The sequence below is a fragment of the Bemisia tabaci genome, chromosome 2 (genome assembly GCF_918797505.1).
Source record: "Bemisia tabaci chromosome 2, PGI_BMITA_v3".
Classification (NCBI taxonomy): domain Eukaryota; kingdom Metazoa; phylum Arthropoda; class Insecta; order Hemiptera; family Aleyrodidae; genus Bemisia; species Bemisia tabaci.
Genome location: NC_092794.1, coordinates 38,432,696 through 38,458,271, shown reverse-complemented (window position 1 = coordinate 38,458,271; position 25,576 = coordinate 38,432,696). Strand labels below are relative to the sequence as shown.

General features: G+C 39.7%; 1 protein-coding gene across 3 annotated transcripts in view; it reads left to right on the top strand.

Annotated features, from left to right (window-relative positions):
• The first annotated feature begins 21,619 nt into the window (after nucleotides 1-21,619).
• Nucleotides 21,620-25,576, top strand: part of Elys (AT hook containing transcription factor 1 homolog) — a 196,413-nt gene continuing 192,456 nt past the window's right edge. For 2 of the 3 annotated variants that reach the window (XM_019057834.2, XM_019057833.2), the window contains exon 1: nucleotides 21,810-21,950. In XM_019057834.2, coding sequence (XP_018913379.2) covers nucleotides 21,948-21,950 — 3 coding nt within the window. In that variant the 5' untranslated portion in view covers nucleotides 21,810-21,947. The other variant, XM_019057835.2, reaches the window with a different exon arrangement.

Here is a 25,576-nt window from a genome sequence, read left to right as displayed (position 1 = left end):
GAGGCTCATCCAGGACTGCACTTACGACTCGCTTCCATGTTCCCGGCAAATTTCATAATTCCTCCAACAATTTGTTTTTGCACCCGCCAAGAGATCTGTGTTTTGAATACCTATCTTTGAATTTTACGCAAAAGTTTAACTGGATATAAATGAATAACACAACAGAGAAAAATCATAAAAATTGCTCAAAATATCGTATTAAGGTCACACTGGAAAATAAATGCTCTTGGATCCAGAGTCCAGACTTTTAAAAAATTAGACAAGAAAAAATACTTTTGATTTAATTGGATTTTTGCTAGATTCAAAATGAAATCCGCCTAAAGTAACTGGGCTCTCGATTCAAGCAAAAATCACATTGAATCAAGAGTATTTACTCATGTCAAAATTTCTTTAGAGTTCGGACTCTGGATCCCTGAGAACTTTTTCCCAGTGCAGCTTTCATTCTGCATTAAGCCACAAACTGCAAAGAGCACAAGAAGGCCACTCCAGATTATTTTTTTTTTTTATTTTTTTTTTTTTTATTGAGTCGATCCTTTCGAATTTTCCTTTTAATTTCAACTAATCAAAAAGGAACCTAGAAAACTTATAACAAATTTTCAAAGTATTAAGCGTTCAATCCACATTCCTTTCCAATAAGACTGATACACAAGCCGCAAGATGGGTGCAGTAGGCACATCTGAAAATAAATTAGGAGACTTAATTCGGATAGTCACCCTAATTTTAATTAAAACTTGCTTTAGAAAATGAAACATGAAATTCAATTGATTTTCTCAAAATATTCAAATATTCTGAACTTTTATTTCAAGATATTATTCTCTTACCGCGCTGAACCATTTATTTGGAATATTGAACAGTTTCATGAGCTTCTTTTATAGAATAATAGTAGTCAGGTGCCCACAGTATACATTATTTTTCCTAATGTTCATTTGCAATATTATTCCAAAAATATTTTAAGGAAAATTCCAAGTATCACTTGAAAATATTGGATAATCAATCGTTGAGGGTAACATAAAAAGTCCTCAAGAAATTACTGAAATTAAACTCTTCTGCCAAACGAAATATCATTGTGTGATCATTTTTTTTTTCTTTTCTTTTCTTTTTTTTTTTCTGCTTCTACCACACGAGGCGAGTAAAGACCGCTTTCCTTTTACCACTGCATCACAATAACATTCAAATTTCCCGCCAGACAACCGACGTTTATACGAATAATGGCGGGAATTAATTAATTTGAAATTCGGCGGGAAATTCAAACTCAGGTTTTGGATTTATTGGTGAGTTTATAGCGCCCTTCCGGCGCCCCGTGCGGTGTGAGACTAAATTTGTGATAAAAGTTGATGATATTTTGCGTGTTTTGACCAAGTTTCGTCAACTTTCTATTTTGCGTTTTTAAATTACATTCATTTGAAAATGGGCAGGAAATTCAATTTCGGTTCTGGATTTATTGGTGAGTCCATAGCGCCCTTTCGGCGCCCCGTGCGGTGTAAGACTAAACTTGCACTGAAAGTTGATGATATTTTGCGTGTTTTGACCAAGTTTCGTCAACTTTCTATCATGCGTTTCAAAATTACATTCATTTGCAATCGGGCAGGAAATTCAAATTCAGGTTTTGAGTTTATTGGTGAGTTTATAGCGCCCTTCCGGCGCCCCGTGCGGTGTGAGACTAAACTTGCGCTAAAAGTTGATGATATTTTGCGTGTTTTGACCGAGTTTCGTCAACTTTCTATTATGCGTTTTTAAATTACATTCATTTAAAATTGGGCGGGAAATTCAAATTCCGGTTTTTGATTCATTGGTGAGTCCATAGCGCCCTTCCGGCGCCCCGTGCGGTGTAAGACTAAACTTGCGCTGAAAGTTGATGATATTTTACGTATTTTGACCGAGTTTCGTCAACTTTCTATTATGCGTTTTTAAATCACATTCATTTAAAATTGGGCGGGAAATTCAAATTCCGGTTTTGGGTTTATTGGTGAGTTTATAGCGCCCTTCCGGCGCCCCGTGCGGTGTAAGACTAAACTTGCGCTGAAAGTTGATGATATTTTACGTATTTTGACCGAGTTTCGTCAACTTTCTATTATGCGTTTCAAAATTACATTCATTTGAAATCGGGCAGGAAATTCAAATTCAGGATTTGGGTTTATTGGTGAGTTTATAGCGCCCTTCCGGCGCCCCGTGCGGTGTGAGACTAAACTTGCAGTAAAAGTTGATGATATTTTGCGTGTTTTAACCGAGTTTCGTCAACTTTCTATTATGCGTTTTTAAATTACATTCATTTAAAATTGGGCGGGAAATTCAAACTCCGGTTTTTGATTCATTGGTGAGTCCATAGCGCCCTTCCGGCGCCCCGTGCGGTGTAAGACTAAACTTGCGCTGAAAGTTGATGATATTTTACGTATTTTGACCGAGTTTCGTCAACTTTCTATTATGCGTTTTTAAATTACATTCATTTAAAATTGGGCGGGAAATTCAAATTCCGGTTTTGGGTTTATTGGTGAGTTTATAGCGCCCTTCCGGCGCCCCGTGCGGTGTAAGACTAAACATGCGCTGAAAGTTGATGATATTTTACGTATTTTGACCGAGTTTCGTCAACTTTCTATTATGCGTTTCAAAATTACATTCATTTGAAATCGGGCAGGAAATTCAAATTCAGGATTTGGGTTTATTGGTGAGTTTATAGCGCCCTTCCGGCGCCCCGTGCGGTGTGAGACTAAACTTGCAGTAAAAGTTGATGATATTTTGCGTGTTTTAACCGAGTTTCGTCAACTTTCTATTATGCGTTTTTAAATTACATTCATTTAAAATTGGGCGGGAAATTCAAACTCCGGTTTTTGGTTTATTGGTGAGTTTATAGCGCCCTTCCGGCGCCCCGTGCAGTATGAGCCTATACATGTGCTTAAAGTTGATGGTATCGGGGATATTTTGACCAAGTTTCGTCAAATTTCTATTTTGCGTTTTAAAATGACATAAATTTAAAATTGGGCGGGAAATTCAAATTCCGGTTTTGGGTTTATTGGTGAGTTTATAGCGCCCTTCCGACGCCCCGTGCGGTGTAAGACTAAACTTGCGCTGAAAGTTGATGATATTTTACGTGTTTTGACCGAGTTTCGTCAACTTTCTATTATGCGTTTTTAAATCACATTCATTTAAAATTGGGCGGGAAATTCAAATTCCGGTTTTGGGTTTATTGGTGAGTTTATAGCGCCCTTCCGGCGCCCCGTGCGGTGTGAGACTAAACTTGCAGTAAAAGTTGATGATATTTTGCGTGTTTTGACCGAGTTTCGTCAACTTTCTATTATGCGTTTTTAAATTACATTCATTTAAAATTGGGCGGGAAATTCAAACTCCGGTTTTTGATTCATTGGTGAGTCCATAGCGCCCTTCCGGCGCCCCGTGCGGTGTAAGACTAAACTTGCGCTGAAAGTTGATGATATTTTACGTATTTTGACCGAGTTTCGTCAACTTTCTATTATGCGTTTCAAAATTACATTCATTTGAAATCGGGCAGGAAATTCAAATTCAGGATTTTGGTTTATTGGTGAGTTTATAGCGCCCTTCCGGCGCCCCGTGCAGTATGAGCCTATACATGTGCTTAAAGTTGATGGTATCGGGGATATTTTGACCAAGTTTCGTCAAATTTCTATTTTGCGTTTTAAAATGACATAAATTTAAAATTGGGCGGGAAATTCAAATTCCGGTTTTGGGTTTATTGGTGAGTTTATAGCGCCCTTCCGGCGCCCCGTGCGGTGTAAGACTAAACTTGCGCTGAAAGTTGATGATATTTTACGTGTTTTGACCGAGTTTCGTCAACTTTCTATTATGCGTTTTTAAATCACATTCATTTAAAATTGGGCGGGAAATTCAAATTCCGGTTTTGGGTTTATTGGTGAGTTTATAGCGCCCTTCCGGCGCCCCATGCAGTGTGAGACTAAATTTGTGATAAAAGTTGATGGTATTTTACGTATTTTGACCAACTTTCGTCAATTTACTAATTTGCGTTTTTAAATGACATAAATTTAAAATTCGGCGGGAAATTCGAATTCCGGTTCCTGATTTATTGGTGAGTTTATAGCGCCCTTCCGGCGCCCCGTGCGGTGTGAGACTAAATTTGCGATAAAAGTTGATGGTATTTTACGTAATTTGACCAAGTTTCGTAAACTTTCTATTTTGCGTTTTTAAATTACATTCATTTAAAATTGGGCGGGAAATTTGAATTCCGGTTCCTGATTCATTGGTGAGTCCCTGGCGCCCTTCCGGCGCCCCGTGCGGTGTGAGACTAAACTTGCGCTGAAAGCTGATGGTATTTTACGTATTTTGACCAAGTTTCGTAAACTTTCTATTTTGCGTTTTTAAATTACATAAATTTAAAATTCGGCGGGAAATTCGAATTCCGGCTCCTGATTTATTGGTGAGTTTATAGCGCCCTTCCGGCGCCCCGTGCAGTGTGAGACTAAATTAATGATAAAAGTTGATGGTATTTTACGTATTTTGACCAAGTTTCGTAAACTTTCTATTTTGCGTTTTTATATTACATTCATTTGAAAATGGGCGGGGAATTCAAATTCACGTTTTGGATTTATTGGTGAGTCCCTGGCGCCCTTCCGGCGCCCCGTGCGGTGTGAGACTAAACTTTCGATGAAAGCTGATGGTATCCGGGATATTTTGACCAAGTTTCGTAAACTTTCTATTTCGCGTTTTAAAATTACATTTATTTCATTACACCCGCCAGGTTCTCGATTTATTGGTGAGCCCAGGGCGCCATTCCGGCGGCCCGTGCGGCATAAGCCTTAACGCGTTATAATTATGAATTGTCAATTGATTTCATTGTAAATTCCAGCTCTTTTAACTTTTAATATATAAAAATAGGCGGATTTGAGATTTTTTGAGGAATCACAGAAAGGTTATTTTGATCTTTTGCCAATTGCGCCTTTCCTTTTTGCATTTTTGCACATTATTTGATACGTAATGAGTTTAGGACAGAATGTCCTTTTGTATTTTCTCAGCCTTTTCGAAGTGATATTGTGGAGAAAACCCCTCATAATTCCAATCCGCTGCCCAATTAGTTTGAAGCATTTGGTGTTGAAGGGTCTTCTGTCAGCGTCGCAGGAGATTACCTAAAAACTTCATGGACTTTAAAATGATAATTCTTTGGAATGTTTTAAAAGTTTTACAAAGCACCCAATAAGTCTTGATAAGCAGACATTGTCAGTAATGTATTATGTACCTATGTAATTTAGAGAGGGAAAAGATTTAAGTCAAATTTCAAAGTTCGGAGGTTTGTCGCGGGTTATTTTGATTTGAGGTTGCATACGCAGCCCCTGAAAAATGTGTGCAATCTCATCGTGAAGCACAGCTTACTTTCCAGCAAAATGGTGCCTCATAAGATATTTGCGCTGAAATTTTGATGGTACCTATTTAGAGATGCACCAAGACTGGTTTATCATCGAATTTCAGTAAAATGGCCCGTAATAATTGCAATCTCTAGTTTTATGGGCCCGGAAGGGCTAGGGGGGGGGGGGGGGATGTCGCTACAACTCGTCGAGTAAAAATTAATATTTCACAAGCTGAACTTATTCAAATTGAGTTAAAAGCCTACTAAGACTGGTTTGCTATAGAATTTCAGTAAAATCACATCTCACGAGTTTTGCACCAGCGGCCATTAATATATTTTTTATTGGCGGGGGTAGCGGTTCGGGAGGGGGGGGGGGGGGGGGGTCGGGAAAACTCGGGAAATTGTGAATATTTTGAACTGAAATTAAAGATGCATACCAGTGCCTAAATGATGGATTACTAAATATGTGAAAACTCTTCGGAAAAAACACTGATGCAGCGGTAAATGCGCGGACCACAAAAAGAAAAGTCTCCCCTACTTAATTGCCGACAACCCCACGGAAAAAAACCATGCCGCTTGCAACAGGGGTTTTTAAAAAATATTTTTATTTACAATTTTGGGTGAAATACAAGTAGGAACTCAGTTTTTACTGCAGGTCGTGGTAGTGTCTTAATTTAGACCATGTATTCTTTCACCAGAGATATTATGCTCGGCTTTTAAGTATTTGAAAATTATAAGGATGAAGGACGCATGCGAAAGCTTAAGTGTCTCTCCTCTTCCCCAACGCCGTAACGGACAAGCGAGCCGCTGGTAAGCTCGTTAAATTATGTGGATTATACGAAATTGAAGCCTGCACCATAAATTCAAACTATGCAACTGCTCGTTACTATGTTACTGCAAGTAATATTGACAACCATAACGTGCATAACGTGCTGGCTGGACTTCACGTAAGAAACTAAGGTTATATAGCGCCTAGCGGCGCACCTGGGAAACATTGCAATGTTTGAGAACCCCTGAACGACGGCCACCGGGTGCCTCAGATGTTTCTCTTGAGCGGAGTTCAATCGTCGACATCGGCAGAAGTCGAATTCGAAAAAAGGGCAGTCGTCGACTCGAAGCGAACGGGTCGAATGGTTCCGCGAACTGCCGCGAATGTCATGAACATTCGCCGGGGCGAGTTCGGACGAGTTTGTTATTGTTTCTCATTAAACTAACCCCTTTTGAGGACATTAGTAATAGTGATAGTACATCTACACACCTATTTATTAGTCAAGAATGTCTAATATTTTTCACTGAATAAATTTTCGCATGTCGTCGGATAAATTATTTTTTTGGCAGTGTGTCTGTTTAGTAGTAATTTCTTGCCTAGCCACTGCTGTTCATTGTCGGAACGGTGGGAAGTTAATCGAAGCTGTTCAATCCGGAAGTGTTTTTGAGTCAGTTTAAATTAATTAATTAATTTCTTTTTCAGTCTGAGCCCTAATTGAGTGGACATTCTACGACTTTCGTGTAGGTAGGTGGAAAAATCCACTTTTTGAGGAAAAAGTAGTCTTTCAGCAGTTCATAGATTATCTCCACTCGCTACCACGCCAAAGGAGCATATCATTGCGTCTGATCATTGAAGGTTTCTTGAGAACCAAGTTGATGAAAAATGCAGATGAAACTGTAGCTTTTCTTGTTCTTGAAAAACTTTAATGGCAGATTTTCTTATACAGCGAGGGAAACGTCTCTGCTCCATGGTCATAGTCGCCATGACTGAAGATTTCTTCGATGGTAAAGTTCCTTATCACCTTTAATACGCTTTAATATCACAGGTCTTTACATCTACCTCATTGTAAGTTGCTTTCAAGCCTCTACTTTGACAACTTTATTCTTGATGTGGAAGCCAACGCTTTGTTACCCACAGGAGTTACTTGGAAATAAATACATTCATGTAGGATACCTAGAATTTACTACCGACACGCAGTTTCCTTTGCTTCAATCTGCTTTTGCGCAGTTCCTCATACTGTAACGTGACAAGACTGAGTCATAGAAGGGTGCCTCGGCTCCCTACTAAAGAGAGACAGGGTGCTGAAAACACGAACACAAAAAGATAAGAGGATGAAACACTAAGTATACTTGACTGCAAAAGTGAAAGAGCCGGTTGAGGCCCAGCCTCAAAGAAGTACAACTGGAACTTCTCACACTAGTCCTAATCGGAACATTTTAATTCAAACATGGAAAAAGTTATGACATAGGTACCTATCGAGCATTCTTTTTGCACATCGCGGTAGGACATGATACTTTCAAAGACGAGAAAAATCAAGTTTATTTGCCATGAAATTAAAAAAAAAAATTAGGCATTTTCACCGCGACTTGTTTCTGAAAACACAGAAATGAGACATTGATTTTTACACGCAACTTCATAAGAGTTTTTCACTTTCATTGAAGAAATTTGAAGTTCATTTTATAAATCCTTCCATTTTAAGGGGATGCATAATGAAGGTGACATCACTTAACCACAATCCTATCTGCAGTTGCATCATTTCAGATGTTCTTAAATTTTTTACTATTTTGAAGCATAACGGATCAGTACATGAAGAAAAATTGCATGTAATGCACCGATTCTGAGATGCTATCAATCCATATTCCTTGCACAATGGAAATTTTTCTAGGTTCACCATTGATGTGTATGTCTAATCACATTAAAAGATAAAAATAAATAAAAAAAGCCACTTAGCGCCCCAGCTGGGTCTTATTAGAAAAGATATTAAAAAAACTTAAATTCCCTCCAAGTATCAGAATGGAAAAATCCTGAAGACCTTTCTCTTCAAATCATGGTGCAAAATTAAGAGGAGAACGTTTCTCCAAAGTTCATTTTCAATTAAGTCTATTATTGGACATAGCCTTTCTCTGATGAAGAAAAGGAAGACATTAATGGTGACGCTAGGCTTTTATTGCTCATCAGTCGAGGTCAAATTAAAAATCGAGACCTGGTTACTTAGGTATCTACTTTAAGGGTCAGAAACAAAGCATAAATTTAGATTAATTTACAACCATTGATGGAATTTCCTGATCCACTATGGCTCTCGTTCTGCTAAGAGAGCTACTTAAACTTAGAGGTCTTTAGTGTCGTCCTCGGCAAAGACAAGCAGCCTATACATAATGCTCCATTTGCAACAAACGATAAAATGAAAAGCACAATGAAAAGTAAAATAAAATGCACAATGGTGAACTAGGTTCGATTGGTTCGGTGCGTTCGGGCATCGACGTATGACCATTCGCGAATCGACCTCTGACCGTTCGCCACGAATCGACCATTGCCGATGTCGACCTTTGCTACTCGTTCGTTTCTCTTCTGGTGTCAACATTCATTGGCAGAATTCATTGGTAGCTTCCCGCAGGTGGATTGGTCTTGATCGAAACCTGAGTTTGAAACCAAGGTTCAAATCACGGCATAAACGATACGGAACTAACGAAATGTAGGTTTCCGAAATTTGTGTTTGAAACCTTATTTTACACTAAAGACTAGGTTTTCGCACTCCGCATAAACGAACCGGAGGTTGAAATTAGTTGAAATTCGACTTCAAATGCGATTTTCAGGTGCGCGATCGGCAATATGGCGGATTTATTATCATAACGTTCGTAAACAACTGGTGCTTATCCCACGATTTAGCTTTAATTTTGCCATTATTCAACATTTTTTACAATCATAATTTTACTACAATTGTTGCTTAAGCACTTTTACGTGATTCCTTCAGTTATATGTGGCTTACTTATCCTTATTTAGCTAAACGTAGGACGTTATTTTCTAGTGAAGGTGTTTAGTGTCAGATGGAATCCAGGCTTATTACTGCTTTTTCAGATAATTCTTGCAACTCTAATCAACATTTTATGACTACAGAAGCAAAGCAAGCAAAGAGCTTTACAGGCTACAATTGAGTAATAGCCTTACCTACCAGTTCATCATCTGCGGAGAACTTTTTTACTGTATCCCAACGATTTGCCTAAGATTTCAAGATAAGGCACCCTGCTTCCCTTTAAGTAGTGCACCGAATTTTTTCATTTCAATCTACCGATTAAATCTAAAATCTGATCCAGTCAGAGCTGCATAGCTCTTGAATTTGTGTGTTATCCGTGTATCTATTTCCTGGTTGTCCTACTGGAAGTGTGACTCCAGCCACAACCGTGACCTGCTGACTTATTTCTTTGATCCAATCTCTAGTAAATGATGACTCAAATTCTGAAGCCATCATTTATTGAAACTAGTTCAAAGTTATTGCTCCAAAGTATCGTCACTCTTCTCATACTGATGCAGAAGGAAGGAGATTCTTCGGTGAGTGCTCTGTGATCCAAGATTTTCAATTTGAGATAAGAATAAGGTTTTTATTGAGGCGTGTAACAATTTTTGGTCGTTGAACCACTTGTCATAATTGAGCTTTGGCGTTAGAGATGCATCAACTGTGGAAAGTGGCTCTGCCTGTGCAAAAATATCTTGTGACAGCAGTGAATGTTAGTAAATGCGCTTTACAGATAGACTGAGAGCTCCAGATTCCAATCTACCTGAATAATTAAATTCAGAAGGATTTTTGAATTGAGTTCATATCGAATCTCAGTGGGAGAATAATATACAGTCTAAGCGAAAGAATATCAATGGTAAGGTTGGGTTTGTGTCTTAGATTAGTGAAATGCAATGGCAGGTTCTGAAATCTTGTTTGTCAGTTGCTCTTTACATGAGTCACCTTTGAAAATCAAGTTTAAGAAAAACACACATAGGTAGGCAAACAGTGGTGGTAGCTTGCCTATTTTCTTCCTGTCTTGCTCATGGACTCGGAGAGCAGTCGGAAAGAGGGGTGAGAAACAGGATTTCAGCGCGTGTCTCTGGGAATGTGGAAATTCAAAATTTGTGAAGCGTCACCAGTTTGTTGAGATTGTCACCGTCCGTTGCCTCAAGAGGATTTAGACGCTTCTGCTTCAGCGATACATTGTTGACCTATCAATATCTGCTTATTTTGATCATATCTTGAAGGAGGAATTCCCATAAGTATATCCCGATTCTTTATTTGTTTCACTACAATAATGGCAGACACACAATCTTTACGACAGCATGGAGTGAAAGTGCGGTGCTTTACTGGATTAGCACTCCTACACTTTCAATGCCTATATCTAAGTACCTATTGTAAGATCATTAGAAGCTCAATCAACAACATGATGAATTTCTGCGCCTGCCATAATTATTTTTAACATGACTAAAAATTACCTATGGCAACTTTTCTGAACTCAGAATATAAGCTCGAGCATGATTTGGAGGGTTGTTGAGATTAGGTATTCATTCAATTTTAAAGATGAACGTGAAATGATTAAACATCTACTGTCATTTTTCCAACTGTTGCTCAGAAAGTCAGTAAAGGCTTTTCTAGTGAAGATGAAGCCTCCGCTTATATATTGTGGAAAAATTGAACATACACAGGTTAAAAGAGTAATACCTAATAATTTATTGAATCAATTCATAGTGGAAAAATGAAGTATAGCTGTGTGTGAAAATGGCGCCAACATGAAATTCAAGTTCAATCGAAAATATGCGCATAAACAGCGCCAAAATCGGAAAGTTTGATTTCCCGCGAAAGTCGGGTTACAGCGCCCGCATAAACCCGACGGCGAAAACTTGCATTACAAACTCGGGTTTCGTGAAACCTCGGTTTCGAGCCTCGCATAAACGTAGCTAATGTCAAAATTCGTGAGCAGGTACTAGTGCTGCTGTCTCGCGTAGGATCCTCGCAACTCACTGCTGTTATCAGTTGTTGGACTTCATTAAAATCCGTAGGATCGCGTATAACTGCAAAAAATCCAATTTTTCGCCGTACTAATACTTGCATTCAACTATAATGTGCCGAAAGGGGTCGAAAAACGCCAAAAATATACTTATTTTTCAAGAATTCAGCCGCCTTATGTGTTATTTTTCAATCTCCGGCTTAACCTCACTTTTGGAGCGGGCGATTGATGAGTCGAGGTTCGGGGGGAAGGATCCTCTGAGTTGACTAGGATCCTACGCGAGAATGCGCTGAAATCACCCGCTCACAACAGAACGGCGTCCTATAGAACTCGTCCCTGACACCAACTTATCCGCCTTGAACACTAGAGTACCTAAGAGAGTATGGCCACTGGGTCCCATGGAGAGGCTTAGGACCCAAAAATGGCGGTGCTTTGTTTTGGTTTTTGAGGATGGGAGGGGGGTTATTGCCAACTTTTGACGGTTATCACCAACCGCACTTGCTGCCAACCTTACTGCATCCAAGATAATTTTTCTCAAAAATTGCACACGATTAGCCTTAAAAATATGTAAAAAAGTCGCAATAGTGCATTTGGGTAAAGCTCTCGTTACGATAAGCAAAGACAACTACATTTTGAGTCATTTTGCATTACATTAATTTATGGCGTCCGCCATTTTTGGGTCCTAAGGGCTCCATTTAGCCTAAGATGGCTGAGCCAATCAGAGGTGGTAACTTCAGTGGCCATACTCTCTCAATATAGGTACTCTATTGAACACCAACTACAATCATAGAATAATAAAGCTAACGCCTTATTATTCTATGCTACAATCCAAAATGTAAAATGCAGACCAAGACCATCTATGGAACGCCGTTAGTGTCAAAACTCTTTTCTTGCGCGCGGAATATTTTACCGGCGCGCGGAAAGAAAAAACCCGTTTTCGATGAAAATCTCTGAATTTCCGGATTCCGCGCCGGTTTTCGATATATTTGCGCCGTTTGTGTCAAAACTATTTTTGTCGGCGCGCCGCTTCAAATCTGTTCCGCGCGCGGAATTTTCAATTTATCGATTCCTGCTCGCCGTTTGTGTCAAAACTATTTTTTCCGGCGCGGCGCTCCAAATCTGTTCCGCGCGCAGAATTCTCGATTTATCGATTCCTGCTCGCCGATCGTGTCAAAACTGTTTTTTCCGGCGCTGCACCAGAAAATAATTCCGCGCGCCACTTTTTCGAATTATTTTCTGGTGCAGCGCCGGAAAAAACAGTTTTGACACGATCGGCGAGCAGGAATCGATATATCGAGAATTCTGCGCGCGGAACAGATTTGGAGTGCCGCACTATGGTCCCATAGCCCGATTTAAGCGGCATTAAATCAGATATGTATGTTTAAACCTTGCAACATGAGTTCTCAGGGATTTTATGGGTCGCTGAGTGCAAATATGCTAACATTTTTCAGAAAAAAATCAATTTTTAACATTTTTATACTTTTTATAACTGCGGTATAATTTGTGGAAAAACCTTAAATTGAAGCGGAATTCCAATGACTTCGAAGCGGTGTAGTGGACACCGTGTCTAATTGGTAAATCTTAGGTCCCGGGTTCGATCCTCGGAGGAATTTTTTTTTTTTTTTTTAAGCTTCACAATTAAATTTTACATTGGATGGACTATAAAAAGCTAAAAGTAGAACTTCGTCGAACACTACTGTCAAGGGAACTTGAAAAAGACAGCTCAGGATACTACTTTAAAGTTTCTCAAGTTCCACCGATCAGCCGTTTGAACTTGTTTTCGTCTGCCAAGCTGAACTTAAGCTTAAATATATCCATTTTGATAGACTATGTGTTTGATACGTGGGTAAATGTCAAAAAAAAACTTTTGCGGACTTTTTGTGGACTTTCAAGTCCCACCGGTCAACCGTTTGAACGCGTTTTCATCTGCCAAGCTAAACTTGAGCCTACATGCATCCATTCTGATAGATTATATGTTTGAAACATGGTAAAACGCCAAAAAAAAACTTTTACGGGACCTTAAAAGTGGCCTCCCGAGGCGACTCTTCGCTGTTCTTGAGCATAAGTTTCAATTCCTTCCGATCAGCCCCATCAACTCGTATTATTCTGCTTGGGTAAATTTAGGCTCTAAGGCATCTGTTTTGATAGAATAGGAGAGTGGAACATGATAAAATGCATGGTCAATGGCGTATGATAGCTAATAGTAGTGACTGCTAAGAAACGCGAAAACGTCATTTTTCATGAGAAATAACTTGAGGCTATGGTGGACTATGGTTCTGCCACTCAGACTAAAAGGTAGTTTAGAGTCATGACAGTAGTAACTTCCGAGTAATAAAATTACGAGGTGCTCAGAGGTGCAAAGTATATTTTTTGGGTCATACTTTTGCGATTTTATTGAAAAAACTGACTATGTCTAAGGGTTAATCTAGAGCATTAGACATGATAAATAAGAATTGTTTCAGCATGGAACATCTAGAAATTACCTTATTTTTTGTAAATCAAGTACCCAAACACTTTCAGTTACGGTGAAACAACGAAAACAAGCCCTTAAACACAGCACTGCCGCTCGGTAACTGGAAGCGTACTCAAAAGTGCTCCGCGCGCCGCACTTCCCAGGCTTGTCACATCTTTATTAGTGTTTCAATCTAGATGATATTTTACAGGAGTCTTCTTTACAGTATGTACTATTGATCTAAGTCTTGAAATCGAACTTTTTCCAAACTTCATTTTTCGATAAATTGCCGCTTAAATCGGGCTATAGACCGTATTCGATAACGGTTCGATGTATCGTTTGGTTCAAAACAATAGCACATAACCTCAAACCAAACTGTAAGGATTTAAGTTGGAAAAGCTGAAAATGAGAAAATTCCTAACAATTTCACTTGAGATTGGCATTTGGTACGCAAAAGAATAAAAAATCTGTTACAAAAGACCCGTTCTCTCAGATTTCTGAATTTACTTTTGAGGCTATGTTTATGTTTTGAACCAATCGATATCGATACAATCTCAGCCGTTTGATGTATCGAATACGATCTATTGGACCATAGTGCGCCGCGCCGGAAAAAATAGTTTTGACACAAACGGCGAGCAGGAATCGATATATCGAAAATTCCGCGCGCGGAACAGATTTGAAGCGGCGCGCCGACAAAAATAGTTTTGACACAAACGGCGCAAATATATCGAAAACCGGCGCGGAATCCGGAAATTCAGAGATTTTAATCGAAAACGGTCGAACGCCGGTTTTCGATATATTTGCGCCGTTTGTGTCAAAACTATTTTTGTCGGCGCGCCGCTTCAAATCTGTTCCGCGCGCAGAATTTTCGATACATCGATTCCTGCTCGCCGATCGTGTCAAAACCATAGAGTACAATAGAGTCGCAAAGTACTGGATCGCCGTTGAAGTCACTTTTCGAGGCTGTTTTGTCCAGTTCTCCGGAGACTAGTGTGCGGCGACTAGCGACGACGCATACGCAGAGACTCGCGCTCAGCGCCCCCCACCTCCCCACTCCCGACTCGGCTCCGTTCGTCGGCTAGGTCCACACACATTAGCATTGAACTAGAGTACCTATATTGAGAGAGTATGGCCACTGGAGTTACCACGTCTGATTGGCTTTGCCATCTTAGGCTGAATGGAGCCCTTAGGACCCAAAAATGGCGGACGCCATAAAGTTAATGTAATGCAAAATGATTCAAAATGTAGTTGTCTTTGCTTATCGTAACGAGAACTTTACCCAAATGCACTATTGCGACTTTTTTACATATTTTTAAGGCTAATCGTGTGCAATTTTTGAGAAAAATGATCTTAGATGTAGTAAGGTTGGCAGCAAGTGCGGTTGGTGATAACCGGCAAAAGTTGGCAATGACCCCCCTCCCATCCTCAAAAACCAAAACAAAGCACCGCCATTTTTGGGTCCTAAGCCTCTCCATGGGGCGTTTGAGTTTAGCAGAGATTCCTTCTTGGCTCGGAAGGATTGGGTTGACAAAAATCCTGCCGCAGATCATCAGTAAGCAAGAGCGTGTCACCGATGCGTCTCTACTCTCAGCTCTAGTGGAGAAAGAAAGAACTGTATTTGCCTTATGTCCTGGCAAATACGCTCTCCCCTGCTACCATCTGGAGAAGCCTGCACGGAAAAAAAAGATTTCCTGAATTTAAGTAAACGCGTCTACTTGGATTTTTTACTTATTTCAAAGCGGGTTTGACTTGGAAGAAACCAACGGTTTTCTTCATGTAAGACAACATGATTCGCTTGAGACAAGCGAATCGTGTTTTCTTAAATAAAATAAACGTTGTTTTAAAATAAGCCAACTTTTGCTTGAATGAAGAAACCAGTTTCTTTAAAATTAGTAAACGGGGTGAACGCCTTCTGAGTCCGGCCGTTGCCTCTTTTTAAGTCAACAGCATGCTTGGTAGAAGAAAATACGTTGTGTCGAAAGAAGAAACCGGTTTCCTCAAAATTAGTAAACGGGGCTAACTCCTTTCGAGGCGACCGGATGCAATTAGCAATACGCCCGTTGATTTTTTATAATTCAACAGTTTGCTTGGTACACTGAAACACGTTGCGTTTAAAGAAGAAACCGGTTTCCTCAAAATTAGTAAACGGGGCGAACGCCCTCAGCGGGGGAGGATGCAATAAGCCAGACGCTGTTGCCTTCTTTTAACCCAACAGCTTGCTTGGTAGAAGAAAACACGTTGTGTCGAAAGAAGAAAAAAACGGTTTCCTTAGAATTAGTAAACGGGGCGAACGCCCTCAGCGGGGGAGGATGCAATAAGCCGGACGCTGTTGCCTTTTAATAACCCAACAGCTTGTTTGATGAAAGAAAACACGGTACGTCAGAAGAAGAAACCAGTTTCCTTAAAATTAGTAAACCGGATGGTGACGCCTCCTATGAGAATGATACATGCAATTGCTGCCAGATGCCGTTAGCATCTGCTTAAACCAACACCATTTATGACGGAATAAAAGGAGACGGAAGTTAAAAAATCAAGATGCCCATTATATTTGTCTACAAAATAATTGTTCTTTAGGGAGAAATTCATTTAATGTGTCCTTTGAGAAATCACTCATATGCTCGGCGTCGACAAAAAATTGAATAAATAAAGAAGTAAAGAAGGAGAGGAAGAGGAAATATTTGCGTTGTTTTAAATAGATCGGCACTGTGCATTTGAAGTTTTAATTTTTATTTTTAAATGAAGGGGGCCTCATAAAGAGGACTTAAATACTTAAGTAGATTGAAGCCGGGAGTTTTTTGCATTGCCTCAGTTCAGTTTCATCGGACAATGTATTTCCTCACACTAAAAAATCGCAATTTTTTTTACTTATTTTCTTCCTTACTTTTCCTGTCCTGATGAATGAAAGATCCCTCGCAGATAGAATCAAAAAGGGTCAAATAAAATGCATGCTTATGCTAAGGGCCGAGGAAGAAATTAAAAAATGTGGAGAGAATCATACTTTTCAGCATGTCACCCACCAAGTTGACAGATGAAGATAATCGAATAACTCTGCTGCTACGTAGTGTTTACACTGTTCAATATCGATTTTCCGGGTCCCTTTGATTTATGAACGCAACGATGGAGTGGATCGAAAACAAAATACAGTTTTTTCTGTATTTTCGAAAGGAATTTGCGAGTGCAAAATTGTTGATATTTAAAACTTTGATTCATTTGTGTCCGGGGAAATTTTGGGTCGAAGGGCCTGTCGGGACCGATCTTTCCGCCCCCCCCCCTCACTCCACAGTCTTGTACGGATACTCATAAGAGCTCAACATTTTTTACCGTAATTGAAGCATTTGACCCTTTTTACCTTGTTTCCCTGCAAAATAGGGTGGATCCAGCACTTCTTTACCACCTTCCTATCAACTTTAGAGAGTGTAACGAAAATGAAGTGCAGCTATACAATAAAATATTAGAACGTCACGCGTGTGATTATGTAAACTGAGTAAAATATAAGAGTAATCGAAGATTGAACTTTTTTTATGAATAAATTGTGACTGTCCACGGAAAAAGATGCCTTAATCCAGAAAATCTCAAAGCTTATTTTTCAAATCTTATTTTTTAAAGTAAGGAATTAGAACTATTAATGTTTCTTTTATAGTGCTCACATTCTTCCTTTTCCGCCCGATGTGAATTAATTAGAATTATTGAATAGAACGATTAATATTCTAATTGAAATAGAAAAGTCTAATAAATGGTCCAGAATAGTCTTGAATATTATAATCGAATTGAATAGAACTAGTAATATTTAAAAAATGTAACAATCTCAGTCATCATAAATAAAAAGTTATTGTGTTACAAACATTTTCGAAGAGTTTCATTCTTTATTCTTATTTTTTTAAAGTCAGCGATTCTTCAAGAAAAAATTAAGAGAGAAAATTTTAAAAAAGGCGCATTGCTTTAAATTCTTTTTAAAGAGATTAAAAATTAACATAAGATGGGAAAGAAACAAAAATAAACGTAAAAAAAGTGACAACAGTAACACGCGTATTTCTTTTTTGCTCCAAATTCATCTTTTCGGGTTCAAAAAATCTTAACCCATCAGGTCTCACGCATATTCACTATCACAATAATGGTGAGAGCCTAAGTCAATGACTTATATAGTGTAAATTCGGCCGTGGTAGACATAAGCCCCGATGGCTAAGTAGGTAGGGTGTTAGGTTCGTAAACTGTAGGTCCCAGGTTCAAATCCCGATAGGTAGGCCAAAATTTGCAAGTCGGTACTTGCCATGTCGATTCTTCGATACTTGCAGATATACAATTAAAATTTTTTTTCATCAAAAATTCGATAAATTAAACCATTTTTTGCTATTATTGATCAATAATAATACATATGATATGGGTGCAGTGTGCATACCTGCAGTGACTATTTACTAAATTTAAAACAACAATTGGCTAGAAATAAGTAAACACGCCTGAGAGTTAGGCAACATCCATTCATGCCGGGCGTCCCCGTTTACTAATTCTAAGACAACAGTTGGTTTCAATACAATAAACACGCATTCCCGTCCAATACGCCGTTTACTAATTTTAAACAAACCATTAACTTGAAGCCAGTAAATGCACGTGGGAGTTACGCAACTGTTTCCTATTTCTAAGTAAACAGTTTACCTAGATCAATACGACGGATACTCACTTCAAAACAACGATAATTTCTTAAATTTAGGAAATATTTTCACGGCATGGAATGTTTCCTTTTTTTAAGTAAACGCTTTCTTCTTTTAAGGGGACGTGGAGCGTTGGATTGAGAAAACGCTATTTCTTGATCCAAGGTAACTCCGTTGTCTTAGTTCAAACCTCCGTTTCTTGTCGATACTTTTTAAGTATCCAGTTTACTTGGTCTAAGACGGCTCCGCCTTGTATTTAGGAAACATTTTTTTCAGTGTGGTGGTTAGATATCAGGCCCGGCATCAGGATACTACGTGTTCGCGCCCACTCATGAGTAAATTTTTACTGCCCAGATTTTATTTTTAGGTGCCGTGTAGGGCATCGAAGGGTTATTTTTTCCGAAAAATAAAAGTGAGGGTTGCATTTTGATTGAAACGTAATTAAAAAGGGCTCCTCTTGCTTCAGAGAAAATTCTGGATCCAAGGTCCAGGTCCAGGGTCCCTGTATAAGGGTATACAGGGGCCGTACAATAAACTTGTTTTTTCTTGGAGGAGAAAGCAGACTCCAGACAGAAATTAATGTAACATAGTGTTCAGTTAACATCCTTTAGAATAAATTATACGTAAAACCTTTTCCCCATTTTTAGGCCCCCCATACTTCTCCTTGTGCAGCACCGTAAGGCATCCCTTAACCCCCCCCCCCTCTAAAAATTACGTAAGGCTCGAATAACCCCCCCCCCCTTTTTTTTTTCTCAGTTACCTATCGTAGATCGAAGCATTCCGTTTCCTGTTAGAAAACAATGAAATTTTTAAGCCACAATTTTTATAAGTGAAACTAAATTTCTGGAGTAAGTTCACAGGAAAGATTCATGATATAATTAGTTTATTAAACAAAAATACGGAGCAAAATTGAAGATTTTTTTGGCCTTGGGAGTAAATAGTTAAAAGGACAAAGTTGACGTAAGGATGAAGTCACCACTCATCATCGTGAGAATGAGTGGAGAAGTGGGAATCAAAAGAAATGATATAGGGCATGGTTCGACCGGTCAGCAATCGGTGGTTTCCTGATTTCCTCTAGGTATTTCATCTTGAATTTTATTATCAACCTGAAGAAAAATGGATTTTTGCATTTTCTTGAAATAAAGGCTAAAAAGTTGACGTAAGGCTCAGCCGAGGCCTCCCCTCTCGTAAGGCACCGAAAGGCTGTTATAGACCCCCCCCCCTCCCCCTAAGAGCCTTACGTAATTTATGGACGGCCCCTTATTTGTATTTTTTGTATTCCTTAAGGTCTTTATTACTTACAATTCCTAATCATATAGATAATAGATTAGAAATCATGCAGATTTTCCCTTTAAAAAAAGGGCGTTTAAGTTTGAGTTTAAAAGATTCCTGCTTGGCCCGAAAGGCGAGGGTTGACAAAAATCCTGCGGCGCGTGGGGAGTGCAGTGAGTCTGCAGAAAGGAACATCGATGCTCCCGATTGCGCACCAGACAGTTGGCGATGGAAATTCGGCAGGATTTTTGTCAACCCTACATTCCGAGCTCAAGGAAGGAATCTCTGCTGAACAGTCGACTCCATACGGCAGGGGCACGCAGAGGATCGATAATGGAAATCGTTCAAAAGAGAGATAATATTCTCCGCGCGCAGAAAAATCGATATATCGAAAAAGTGGCGCGCGGAATTATTTTCTGGTGCAGCGCCGGAAAAAACAGTCGGCGAGCAGGAATCGATATATCGAAAATTCCGCGCGCGGAACAGATTTGGAGCGCCGCGCCGGAAAAAATAGTTTTGACACAAACGGCGCAAATATTTCGAAAACCGGCGCGGAATCCGGAAATTCAGAGATTTTCATCGAAAACGGGTTTTTTCTTTCCGCGCGCCAGAAAAAATTCCGCGCGCGCAAGAAAAGGGTTTTGACACTAACGGCGTTCCATAGGAATACATGGTAATTCCTATTTCCGTTGTTGTTGTTGTTGTTGTCATCGGATGACCGGGTACCTGTGTATCGCAAACAATCGATTATGTATCGAAAAAGTGACCCGGCGTCACACAGGAGTCTCGGAATTCGGGACATGGAAAATGCTTAAAAGTGGCGCCAGCTCTCCCAATTACATTACGACTCTATGTACTCTATGGTTATGGATAGATCGTATTCGATACATCAAACAGGTGAGATTGTATCGATATCGATTGGTTCAAAACATAAACATAGCCTCAAAAGTCAATTTATAAATCGGAGGGAACGGGTCTTTTGTAACAGATGTTTTATTCTTTTGAGTACCAATTGCCAATGAAAAGTGAAATTGTTAGAAATTTTTTCATTTTCAGCTTTTCCAACTTAAAACCTAATAGTTTGGTTAGAGGTTATGTTCTATTGTTTTGAACCAAACGATACATCGAACCATTATCGAATAGACCGTATTCGATAACGGTTCGATGTATCGTTTGGTTCAAAACAATAGAACATAACCTCAAACCAAACTGTAAGTGTTTTAATTGGAAAAGCTGAAAATTAGAAATTTCCTGACAATTTCACTTTGCATTGGCATTTGGTACAAAGACATAAAGACGGAGCACTAAAAGCAAAAAATGAAGCTTCTAGAGCTTCTTTTCAATCACCTCTACTATTGGCTAGAGGATTGGCGGCGAAATCGAGACAAGTTTGAATTCAAATGTAGGGCGGGAACTAATAAATAAAATTGCGGAAACAAAGTATTTTAGGTTGATTTTTGCCCAAATTCAGGTACACACTCATATTTTATTAACTTTAGGTTAGTTTCGGTCCGTCGTCGACCGACTGATTTCATTTGGGAGTAACGTAGATCTAGAACTGTAACGGCCTGTTTGAACCTGCAGAACCACCATAAGCAGAAGAAAAACTAACTTTATCTGAGATTACTGCCTGTTACCGAGCAAAATTAGGTGTAATATATTAGGACGCAGACCGAACTTTCTTAATATAATCGTTTTAAGCATTTAAAACACGTTTCGAAGAAGAAATAAGGAAAAATCAAGAGGACAAGTTCAAATCAAATTTCCGTTTGCCGCCATGGATTCCCGCGCTCATTTACACACTCACACAAGCGCGCAGCGCCGAACCTAGCTTCACTTTTTCCCCGTGCTTTTAGATACGAGCGCTCCGTCTTTATGTCTTTGATTTGGTACTCAAAAGAATAAAAAATCTGTTTCAAAAGATCCGTTCTGTCAGATTTCTGAATTTACTTTTGAGGCTATGTTTATGTTTTGAACCAATCGATATCGATACAATCTCACCCGTTTGATGTATCGAATACGATCTATACGGTCTATTGCGCATTGCTCTTTTTTTCAAAATGGCGGCCGATTTGTTTACGTTGTGCGCACCGGTCAACGTGAATGAGCACCGAATTGGTGCGGTTTCGGGGTCATCCGCCGAATTCCAACGATGGATTCCTCCTTTCCGCCAGTCGGTAAAACCCCGGTCTCTATTTGTCTCTGTTATCATTACGCTGAATTCTAGCGCCAGATTCAGGGTTGAACCATTTTCAATCCTTGGTTTAGCCAACGTGAAAACGTGAATGCATACCCAAGTTTTTCTTCGCATCTTCAATTTCGCACTGAAGATTCGTAATAGTTCTTCTGAAAGTTCGTAAGTAACTAATTGCATTTCACTTGCTACTACGACTACTGTCAACCATTATGTTCTTGAAAGCATGAGGATCCCAGGGATTTGTCACTCCTCGCTCGAGTCACATGCCACATTTAGACTATCCTCAATGCACGGAAACACATTATGGTAATTGAAAACATCTGAGTGTTTCTTGGACAGAAATCCCTTTAATTAAGCAGTATTTTCTGGTTTAAGATATATGAACCAATATATTCTTAAAAAATAACAAGTAAACTTTGCCCAAGATTCAGCCTCCGGGTGTTCCTTGCTCTTACATGTTTACACTAGCTATGTTTATGCAAGCCTCTAAACATAAGCAGCGTTGTTCAAGTTAGAAGTGCAACCGCTGAGTTATCTGCTGAGTGGCTGAGCTCAGCTGATGTGTTGTTAAACGTTTTCTGAGTTATCCGCTGAGGTAAGCAAAAGCCGCCATCTTCTCTGCAAAATCGCTCAGCGCTCAGCCTGGTTCCCAGGGCGCTTACCAGTTTTGCTGAGAAAATGGCGCCCTTTGTTTACCAACAAGTTTGCATCATCGCTGAGCGGATAACTAAGCGTGGCGGACCGACGTCATTTCGCTGACTTCAATTTCTAACTTTAACCACGCGACTCTAACTTCAATCGAAACCTGAGTTTGAAACCAAGGTTCAAATTACGGCATGAACTATGCGGAACTAACAAAATGTAGGTTTCCAAAATTTGTGTTTGAAACCCTATTTTACACCAAAGACAAGGTTTTCGCATTCCGCATAAACGAACCGGAGGTTGAAATTAGTTAAAATTCGACTTCAAACGCTATTTCCAGGTGGGCGATCGGCAACATGGTGGATTCATTATCATAATGTCCGTAAACAATTGGTGCTTTTCCCTCGATTTTGCCGCAATTTTGTCATTATTCAACATTTTTTCCAATAATAATTTTACTAATTGTTGCTTAAGCACTTTTATGTGATTCCTTCAGTCATATGTAGCTTATTTATCCTTATTTAGCTAAACGTAGGACGTTATTTTCTAGTGAAGGTGTTTAGTGTCAGAACGAATCCTGGCTTACCACTGCTTTTTCAGATTATCCTTGCAACTCTAATCCACATTTTATGACTAAAAACACGGAATGAACGGTTGTGGTTTTACTGAACTCAAATTGAGGGGCTTGGAGGACAAGGTATACGAGTTCAGATTTTGAAAGAATTGAGTTATTAATGATGTCGATTAAAACTAGACCTAATGCATACCTATGCTGCAAAAAATTCGCTCCCAAATTCCAATTTTCAAGCATCCAAAAGTTAGTTTAAACTTTCTTTCCGCCACAAGGATCCATGTAATTTTGATACTTCTAAAATCTATTTCTCATAATAGCAAAAACTGCACTTATGCGCCTTGTCCTCCAAGCCCCTCAATTCTAGTCCCTGCGGCTCTAGATGTTTGTGCGTATCAACTGAAATGTGTTATCAAACAGACAAAAGTTGCTCATTTTTTACTTCTTTCACTTACCCACCTAATAGTTGCCTATAATGCATTGATGCGTATCGTGTTGTCTAAACTAGAATTCATGCTCCTTTTCATCCAACCAACTTTACAGGCAAGACTCAGTATACAGAAGCAAGGCAAGCAAAGAGCTTTACATGCTACAATTGAGTAATAGCCTTACTAGTTCATCATCTGCGGAGAACTTTTTCACTGTATCCACACGATTTGCCGAGGATTTCAAGATAAGGCACCCTGCTTCTCTTTAAGTAGTGCACCGAAGTTTTTCATTTCAATTTACAGATTAAATCGAAAATCTGATTCAATCAGAGCTGTGTAGCTCTTGAATTTGTGTGTTATCCGTGCACCTATTTCCTGGTTATCCTACTGAAAGTGTGAGACCAGCCACAACCGTGACCTGCTGACCTATTTCTTTGATTCAATCTCTTGAAAATGATGTCTCTAATTCTAAGGCCATCCTTTATTGAAACTAGTTCAAAGTTATTTCTCCAAAGTATCATCACTCTCCTTATAGTGAGGCAGAAGGAAGGAGATTTTTTAGTGAGTGCTCCGTGATCCAAGATTTGCAATTTGAGATAAGTAGGAATACGGTTTTTATTGAGGTGTGTAACAATTTTTGGTCGTTGAATCACTTATCATAATTGAGCCTTGGCGTTAGAGATGCATCAACTGCGGAAAGTGGCTCTGCCTGTGCAAAAGTATCTTGTGACAGCAGTGAATGTTAGTAAATGCGCTTTACAGATGGACTGGAAGCTCCGTATTCCAATAATCTACCCGAATAATTAAATTCAGAAGCATTTTTGAATTGAGTTCGTATCGAATCTCAATGGGAGGATAATATACAGTCTAAGCGAAAGAATATCAATGGTAAGGTTGGGTTTGAGTCTTTGGTTAGTGAAATGTAATGGCAGGTTCTGAAATCTTGTTTGTCAGTTGCTCTTTACATGAGTCACCTTTGAAACTCAAGTTTAAGAAAAAAAGACACATAACGCAAACAGTAGTAGGTAGCTTGCCTATTTTCTTTCTATCTTGCTCATGGACTCGAAGATCAGTTGGAAAGAGGGGTGAGAAACAGGATTTCAGCGCGTGTCTCCGGGAATGTGGAAATTCAAAATTTGTGAAGCGCCATAAGTTTGCTAAGATTGTCACTGTCCCTGAGGATTTATAGACCGTGGGCCAGCAGGGGGTAACCCTCCCCCCCCCCCCCCCCGTGGGAATTTTGAAGATGGTGATTTTCTTGAAGCTCTCAACTAGTAGAATAAGATTTTCCTTGTTTACGCGAATTTTATCGTGGTGGGGGGGAGTAGGCCCCCCCTAAACCCCCCAAAATTGCTCAGAATTCCGACTTTTCCGCGAATTTTCCCACTTTTACCTGAAAAGGCTTGATTTTAGGGCAAAACTCTACGTAACCATTCTGAAAGCTCGTGAAATTCTGGTCTAGAAAAGTCTTAAGTGACTTTGACCAGGACCCGCGGTCCCCCAAAATGGGGGGGCTTGAATCGTCAAAATATCTCCATTTTCCGCGAAAATGACCGTTTCGCCGCGATTTCTCGCCAATAACGCGAAGAAGGTTGGTATTACCGTAAAATCGTTTACCCCTATAATAACAGAGCATTAATTTTTCATTCTAAGGGCGGCCTAACCCCTCGTGGGGGGGAGGGGGGCCCCCCAGCAGTACCCACCCTATAAAAACCGTCAAGATTGGCCGCTTCCTTGAAGTAGCGTTATGCGCAAAAATGGGCGGCAAAATGAAAACAAGTAGCGTTTGTTCTGAGAGAACATCAATGTGGATTCTTGTGGGGGGTGACAGGGGGGAGGGAGGTACATCCTCCTCCCTCCCCCTCCCCCTCCCCCCAAAAAATAATCACGAAAAACGTTAATTAAACGCGAAAATTACACTTTATAAGACGACTTCAGGGCTTGTCATTGACACGCTTACACTAACATAATTTAACGAGGGGGGGGGAGGGGAGAGGGGTTTACCCTCCCCCCTCCTCTCCCACCCCCTCCCCCTCCCCCAAATAAATAATCACGAAAAAATTTAATTAAACGCGAAAATTCCATACTCTAAAAGGCGACTTTCGGGGCAAGTCATTGTTACGCTCACACTAATATAATTTAAAGAAGGGAGGGGGGGGGGTATTAGACATCTTAGCCTCCCCAGCCAACATTAAAAAAGGGTGGGGGAGGGGTAATTTACAAACGTAACTTACTTAATAATAGGAGGGACGGGGAAACCTAACTACAGTAGGAGAATTTTAAGATTTGAA